Source organism: Dendropsophus ebraccatus, chromosome 9 (genome assembly GCF_027789765.1).
Source record: "Dendropsophus ebraccatus isolate aDenEbr1 chromosome 9, aDenEbr1.pat, whole genome shotgun sequence".
NCBI lineage: Eukaryota > Metazoa > Chordata > Amphibia > Anura > Hylidae > Dendropsophus > Dendropsophus ebraccatus.
The window spans coordinates 20,373,108-20,381,813 of NC_091462.1; the positions used below are offsets into that span (position 1 = coordinate 20,373,108).

The 8,706-nt window shown below is 42.5% G+C and overlaps 1 protein-coding gene across 1 annotated transcript in view; it reads left to right on the forward strand.

Annotated features, from left to right (window-relative positions):
• EPC2 (enhancer of polycomb homolog 2) overlaps positions 1–8,454 on the forward strand; it is a 46,810-nt gene extending 38,356 nt beyond the window's left edge. The window contains exons 10-14 of the mRNA XM_069982673.1: positions 190–515; positions 1,005–1,141; positions 2,319–2,481; positions 3,644–3,977; positions 5,253–8,454. Of these exons, the coding sequence (XP_069838774.1) occupies positions 190–515; positions 1,005–1,141; positions 2,319–2,481; positions 3,644–3,977; positions 5,253–5,325 (1,033 nt within the window). The 3' untranslated portion in view covers positions 5,326–8,454. The remainder of the gene's footprint in view (positions 1–189; positions 516–1,004; positions 1,142–2,318; positions 2,482–3,643; positions 3,978–5,252) is intronic.
• The last annotated feature ends 252 nt before the right edge of the window (positions 8,455–8,706 follow it).

The following is an 8,706-nucleotide window of genomic DNA, read 5'->3' on the forward strand; positions in this document are numbered from 1 at the left end:
ACCCTTCCTGCGGTCTCCGTTGTAAGTCTATAGAGCCTGTCCCCTACAGTGAAACTGAGATTGCAGTGATGGGATGAGACGAGAATTCTCCTTTCAGCATTTGGCAACTACAAATCTCCTAACACTTGAAAAGGTTTGGAAATGCACCCAATAAAGCCTCTGTTGTCTTGCTCCTGCCTTGTGTTGTAGGGTTATAATGGACCGGGTATCAACGCAGCACGACCCCACCCTAAAGCAGCTTGAACCGGAAATGTTGTCTACTTTTTCAAGCTCTTCCCAAGTTGCACATTCCCCTCCCGATATCTCATGGACCAATGCTTCCGATAACCATTGTGAAAACAGACTGTCTCTCTCCGAAATCTTAAGCAATATTAAGTCGTGTCGACTGCAGTGTTTCCAGCCGAGGCGAATACATTTTCAAGACGGTGATAGCGAAGAATGTACCTCAAGGCTTGTAGGACATGCCGTGAGCATTAAGCGAGCGTTACTGAACACCAGCAAGAACGGACTGACAGGTACAACTCTGTCTTTTCTATATAGCGCAGAGCTCTGGCAAGTTATCTCAACGCTGATGGAGGTTACTGGTACCTAACAATTTTCAGATTAACTTTAATGCACACCAATGGAGAGTCCACTATGGTTATAGGAGCTGCTAGAGGTCGATATTGGGATCTGTTCACACCGCACAGTACAGCATTGTTTTTAATATAAATATGGAAGCCTGTAGGTGACATGCCTAAACTATGTCAGGTATACATCTCGGTGTATACTTCCAGCACAGGCAGCCTAGAGAGGATGCACCCTTCAGTGCAGAGGGTGATTGTGTAACTTGGATCACTGTTATAGGGTAGCAGTCACTACAGTAACTGCAAGAGGTAGAGGCACCCTTTAAATAGAACGCATTCTGCATGTTACTGATAACCCAAGGGTGTATATGACTTTATCTTCTATGGTGTTTCTTAAGGCGTTCTCTATACATGCAGTAACTTTTTTTTGTCTTGCAGTCACAGGGGGCATCACAGAGGAACAGTTCCAGACGCATCAGCAGCAGTTAGTACAGATGCAAAAACAGCAGCTGGCGCAGCTCCAACAGAAGCAGCAGTCCCAGCAGTCTACACAGCAGATCCATCTAAGTGCACAGGTACCGCACCACTGGGGTAACAGCTCCCACTATGCACATACCACAAACAAAACATTGCCCAATACCTCATCCTGATCCTGTCACACCCAGTATAATATCAGGTGATAGAAAAACACTAAGGATCCGTTCACACGTACAGGATCTGCCGCAGATTTGTTGCCTTAGATATGAATTTAACTGAATAATGGAAAACAACATCAAATCTGCTGCCAGTCCTTTGTGTGTGAATGGACCATTTATTAGTCTGTGTCAAATTTGGACACCAAACAGTAAAACCAAAGCTTGGTGACGTTTGGACAGCATGGCTACCTGTATTTCTGGAGAAGGTGAGTAGAGCTGGAGCAGAAGTGCCTAACCATGGGCCCTGCAATTTCTTATGTCTTTAGAGTTCCTCTTTTTGGTGCACAAATATTTGCACAGGCATGCTGACTTCCATTAAAGATTACTAGGATTGTGAGATCTACAGGATAGGATAGGCCATCAATACTCCAAGCAACCCCAATGATCAGCTGTCATCATGTCATGGCACCTGATGTCCACAGTGACTGGAACCAGAAACTCCAGCTCTGTTCATTATGTAGTGGCCGTACCTGGTTACTGCAGCTTAGCTCTCCTATGTTTGCGGCATTATAATAGACACGTCCCATTTTATTAGTCCTGACAAGTTAGCAGAGGGATTGATAACGGACATATCTACAGGCAATGACCATTTCCTTTGCAACAGCATCATTTCTTTAGCACAACTGTGCCAAAACCTTTGAAACTCTGGGGACACTCCTGGTGCTACTGGCAGTGCTTCTGCGGCCACAGGGGAGGATCCCATTACATGTCTTTGGTGGGGGGGACACCAAGGGAGAGGTTGTTCCAATAATTCTAACCCTGACTTTAGGTGCAGAATAAAGGAGCTTTACCCAAGGCGTCTGTATGATGGCTTCCATTGTGCTGTCAGTTTGCTGCTGTGCTTTTTCTTTACCTCAAATTTGACAAAACTACTGGCAGAGACTTTGAACAGAAGAGGCATCTTATAAGATCTCATTGTTGTACACAGTTCAAATAAGATAAGGTCCCATTAGCACCATCTACAGGCCGTCAGGAGGTACTACTTAATAAGGACAAGGAGATAATAGAGATCCCTTTTACTCATTACTGAATTAGGTTTTTTTCCCCTCTTCCTTAGGGCTCTGGAAACACAGACTTTAAGTCCAAGACACTGGACTCGGCTAGCGCTCAGTTTGCTGCCTCTGCTGTGATCAACTCTGCTACAGCGGGACGCAGCGAAGTGAACAAGGATCAAAGTACCGGCCACAGCACTTTGAACGGCGTCGTACAACCTCCGGGAGGTGAGTGTGAGTGCAGTAGCTGGAAAGTGATCGCCCATTGCCATCTGAAAGCAAACTCCTGCTTGCTGATGGACTCCAATTATTTATGGTTGTGTTTGAATTGCATATATTGAAAACTGACTGCATTATGTGCATGTGTGTTTTTTCCAAGCACCAGGGAAGTACTGTATTTTTCGCTTTATAAGGTGCACCCGACTATGACGCACCCCTGATTAGGCCACTGAAAACAGGGAAAACATATTGCATGCTAATTAAACTTCCCTGGGGGGTCTAAAGTCATGAAGGGGATAATGCAGTGAAGGGGTCGAAGTTTATTAAAATGACAGTGCCTTGTACCTACACATACACAGCTGCTGCATGCACAACACACACTCAGATCTTCTACACCATACACACTCAGCTCTACTATGTTATATACACCCAGCTACATCATACACACTTTGCTATGCTACACCATACACACTCAGCTCTACTATGTTATATACACCCAGCTACATCATACACACTTGGCTATGCTACACCATACACACTCAGCTCTACTATGTCATATACACCCAGCAACATCATATACACTTGGCTCGGCTGTATCATACACACTCAGCTGTACTACATCATACACACCCAGCAACATTATACACACTTGGCTCGGCTGTATCATACACACTCAGCTGTACTAACATATTCACGGGCACACACAATGTTGTATCAGTACACACAGGGTAACACACATACCTCTGCTGCTCTGTAGTTATGATACATTAAGTGTAGGACCTTTTGGGATGTAAGTCATGTGATTAGTCACCGATGGTCCTTCAGCTCAGTAAGTTGCCGTGCATATGCCCTCCCGATTTCTCTCCTGCAGGGGACTGATCCCACTCATCAGTACTGACAGGGAGAGGACTGCACAGCTTATGCAGCCCTCCGACCATCAGGGCAGTCTGTGTCAGGCTGCTCTGTCTCCTGAATATAAGACGCAGGCACTTTTTAGCAAGATATTTTCTTGCTAAAAAGTGTATCTTATAAAACGAAAAATACGGTATATCATAATTTGGGCAGTGACCTGCCAATCTTTGGCTGCGCAACCACTGTACCAGAGTCGCTATATAACGCTAGTTTTACTAAGCATCACTTGGTTCTCACTAGATGCTGTTTTATTTTTCAGTGGCTAACAAAACGCTGTACTCTGCAAACGTGGCGCTATCATCCAGCCCAGGGATCTCCACGGTTCAGCTCGTACGGACGGTTGGACACCCCACCACTAACCACTTAATCCCAACATTGTGCACAAGTAGCCCCCAGACCCTTCCTATGAGTAACTCCTGCCTAACGAACACCGTTCACCTCAACAACCTCAGTGTTGTGTCACCTGTCAATGTGCATATCAATACAAGGACTTCTGCACCATCTCCCACAGCCTTAAAACTCGCCACAGTCGCTGCCAGCATGGATCGAGTGCCAAAGGTTACTCCGAGCAGTGCCATCAGCAGCATAGCCAGGTGGGCGTCTAACCTTAACTTTCTTTATTATCCTACCCGGGATTCTGGGATTTGTGACCGCAATAATGGCGCAGTCCAGACAGACCCCACTATAAGGCATTGGGGGCAACAGGAACTTAGAGAAATCATAGCTGTCATTCAATTAATAGGAGTCTTCTATGGATAAGAGTCTTACCCATGGGTCCTGTTCATTGGACGTTGTATGGTTGCCTCAGCAACAGGAGGGAGAACTTAATTATAGCGACACTTTAATTATGGTGATTTTGTTTTAGGGATGTGCTGCTTACATTGTGTTCAGTCTGTAGATTTATTGTGGATGATTACAGTTTTGCTTGATAAAGAGAAACTTGTAATTTTTTTTCTGCTTTTCGCCTTGTTTAAGAATCCCCCCCCCCTTCCCCATATTAAATTATTGAAAATTAATTTGATGGGATGAACTGTTGTATTCTATTTCATTGGCTGAATCTGCAAAAAGACTCCCAACACAGGCATAGGCACATCCTCCTTTGCTCACTTACCAGACTATCTGTATAGATCACTTAATTTATTTATTTTTTTTTCAAAATTTACTGGTGTCAAAAAAGTCATACCGATTTGTAAATTACTTCTATTTAAAAATCTCCAGTCTTCCAGTACTTATCAGCTGCTGTATGTCCTGCAGGGAGTGGTGTATTCTTCCCAGTCTGACACAGTGCTCTCGGCTGCCACCTCTGTCCATGTCAGGAACTGTCCAGAGCAGGAGCAAATCCCCATAGAAAACCTCTCCTCTCTGGACAGTTCCTGACATGGAAAGAGGCGTCAGCAGAGAGCACTGTGTCAGACTGAAAAGAATACACCACTTCCTGCAGGACATACAGTAGCTAATAAGTACTGGAAGCCTTGAGAATTTTAAATAAGTAAATTAATTAAAAATTAAGTAAATAAGTAATAGAAGCTGGTCCAAGCCTTTGTGCCGTCTGGTCCATGGTTTCCATCGTAAACCGAAACCATAATCGCATGTTCTATCTATTGCACAACGGACATCAGTGGAGAGCAATGGACACCGTAATGGGTTTCACCATGTGGTCCCTGTTTTGCTGGTTCTGTATGCATTGCTGCTCACTGTTGTGCATTTGCTGGGTCATGTGCTGGAGCAGCCAGCCTCACTAATGTACTGTAAGCTCCGTGGTCAGTAACGCCTACAATACCGTGCGTCACCGCATTACATAAAAGTATCTGGCCCAGTTAATATAAACTAATTGTTTTTTTGTTTTTTTTTTCCCTTTCCTGTTACAGAGAGAACCATGAACCAGAAAGGTTGGGGTTGAACGGAATCGCAGACACAACAGTAGCAATGGAGGTGACATAACTTCACACCATGGACTTTGACCTGACTTCTTCTTTTTTTTTTTTTTTTCCCCCCTTCACCGAAATGCAACCTGCAATGCTCTATGGACCAGAGCGTGCTTAACACGGACCTAAAATGAACTATTAAGTGTATGGGACGTCCCTCCCGATATACTAATTATTATATGTACATTTTGTAAAATTGGAGAAAAAAAATCACTACCTTGTAAAATAGTTTATTTGTATCATTCATATTATTTCTGTTACTTGAATAGTACATATTCATCATCATGCTTTTGCACTTGAATTTGCAACTGAATGGATATAAAAAAAAACAAAGAAAAAAAAAACAACAAAAAACAAATCTTTAATGGGATCATGAGCATGAATCGGGGTCCTGCATCACTTGTTTTAACTATTTATTTTGCCATGTTTACATTTTGTATCTTGTACAAATAAATCCAACTTTGTGTCTAAAAAAAAGGAGAAAAAAGAAAAAAAAACTACTAAAACAAGTTACAGTGCCCCCCCCCCCAACCATCTAAGCAGGCGGCCATTTTTGAAGGCTGGACCAATACCAAGTCCCTCTGCCCCCACCCACCCAGAAAGCCAATGGCATTTGGAGGCACTCTGACGCGTTTCGGCTGCCTCCCACTTCAAAGAGTTTAGGTAGGAAATTTAAAATGGTTGAAATTTTTTTTCTTCCCTAAAGAAAATGTAAAGTTTTCGCCATTCATTATGGTTCATAATCTGAACGTTTTTTTTTTTTTTTTTGGTAATAGCCATGAAGTCCAAATCAAATTTTTAGTATTTCCTATGAACTGCGCAGCAAGGGAGGGGATGGGGTCATATGATGAAATACAATTCAATTTTTTTCCATATATTTTGAATGTATATTTCTATTTATAATTCCAGTTTATACGAGCAATCTACACAAAGTCTATGAAAGGAGAGAAGACCACGCAGATGGCACCTGAGTTGGGCGGCCATTTTTTTTTTCTTTCCTTTATCCAGAATATTCAGTTTAAACACAGATTTGTGGGTATTGTGTTACATCAGTGTTCTCCAACTTGTTGAAAAACTACAACTCCCATCATGCCCTGGCATGATGGGAGTTGTCGTTTTTCAACAGGTTGGTGAACACTGCATTACATAGAACTGCAATAATCTGAGGTTGCCTATTGTGCCATCCCTGGAGGGAGGGGGAGGGGGGTTCATGCCGGGAGGTTCCCTGTAATAACAAGGCAAGTAACGGGTATGAAATAGTCTGATTCTTAACTGTTGGACACTTTGCTAATGTTTAGTGACTTATTATTATTTTTATACTTTTTTTTTCTTTCTTTTTTTTTTTTTTTTTTTGTATTTTTATACCATTTTTCCTGTAAATGAGATGTGTAGTGCTCCTCCATCAGAATGTTTGTTCATGCACTAGTTCAGACAGTTTTATTCCCTGTTACTTGTTCTTGATGAGTGGAAAAACTGCAGGGAAATAAAAACAGAACATAACAAAAAATGAAAAAAATCTTGAATAATTCGCAAATATTTTTTATTGCCGGGGAGGTCACAACAACAAAAGAGAGAGGGGGGGAAAAAACTGTTCAGTGTTAAAGGGTTTTGGTTTTTTTTGTAAATAAAGTTGATATAAAGAAAAGTTCTACAACTTTTTCCTTGAGATCTCTGCTTGCTGTCTCTATATAGAAACCTCAACCTGTATAGTATTCACATAGAAGGTAGAGAAACTGGTGTGAAATGTTGTCTCATTTTGTTCCGAGACAATAGAACAAGTTGTCTTGTGTAGCCCTAGCCTTGCAAAAACAGCGCCACCCCTGTCCTCAGGTTGGGTGAGGTATTACAATTCAGCTCCATTCCCTTCAACAGCCAGCCACGTTCTTCTAACCCGAAAAACATGGCTGCTTTCTCCCAGCGACAGCACCTCTTTTGTCTCCAGTTTCAGTGGAGTCTTGCAAATCAGTTCCATTGAAGTCAATGGAGCTTAATTGCAAACCACACCTAAACTGGAGACAAGAAGTCATCCTGTCTCAAGATGAAAGCGGCCATATTTTTCTAAGGCTAGATAACCCCTTTAAGGTTCACATTTCCGCCGGGGCTTCATTAGAGAGCCCGGATGGTCCCATTAACTAATGCAGGTGGATACCCATTGACTTCAATGGGGTCCATCGGGTTTCTGTTAGGGGTTCGTTTATTTTGCAGGATTTGAGTAGATGTGAAAAAAAAAAAATTGCTGCAAAATAAAGAAACTTGTGATGGAGCTTCCCAGGTTAAACACAAAGACCGAATGACATCACACACCATGTTAGTCAATGGTGTCTCATTGGGACTGTGATATAGCATGATCCAATCCCGACTCATATGCCACCATCGACCTTAATGCAAATTTGGTTGGGCTATTTTTTCTTTTTAGCAGGCGAGTTGCAACTAATAAAGTTGTGCAGTATATTTTTGCCGCACAACATGGACCATTTTAGAGGGATTTTTCTAGACTATTTTATTAGGTCATTAATATCTGGGGGAACCACCGCTGATTATCTGTAGGGGCATGGTGCCAGTCCAGATTCTCATTCCCGAAGCCTTGCATTTTAACATTTATTGACAGCAAGCAGAAATCAATCAGTAATTGACACCTAATATAGCTTGCAGAATTTTCCTTTGTACAGACTTTGAATGACGCGATCACCATCGTGAACGGCGCCACTCTTGCTTTATGGTTTTTGTCTGGTATTGCAACACATCCCTATTCACGTAAACGAAGATGAGTTGCAGTACCAGACATTGCCTGTAGAGAGCAGTGGCGCTGCTTCCAGAAATATTAACTCTTTATGAGAGATTAGACCAACTTTATTTACATTAAAAATCTATTTGCATCATTTTCGGATTATAGGATTGGAATCAACATGTATCGCCATGAAATTATGACCGTTATACATGCGGAGTGACACAAGGTTGCTGCCAGGGCTGTGGGCTAAGATGGTAAATATTCCAACAGTGATATGATGGCATCTTCTCTACCTCCTGGCAGCCTCCATTATAGTCATACAGAGTGACATCGAGCTATGGCAGAAACGGTTTTGAGAGTGTCGTCTTTTTTGAGTTGGGTCTTCAGCCTGTAGCTGTGCAGCTGTTGCATAACTACAACTCCCAGCATCCCCTGACAGCCTGCGGCTGTCAGGGGATGCTGGGAGTTGTAGTTATGCAACAGCTGCCCAGCCACAGGTGTATATTTGAAGATGCTCTTATAACCATTAGGGGGCACTGTTCCAGTAAAGTTATACAGCGTCTTCTGCTGAACAAACACTGTAGCTGTTACAGGTATGAAATAAGCCCCAAGCCAGTGAAATAATATAAAAGGGGATGAAAAGGTTACAAAAGATGGTCACACTGCTTG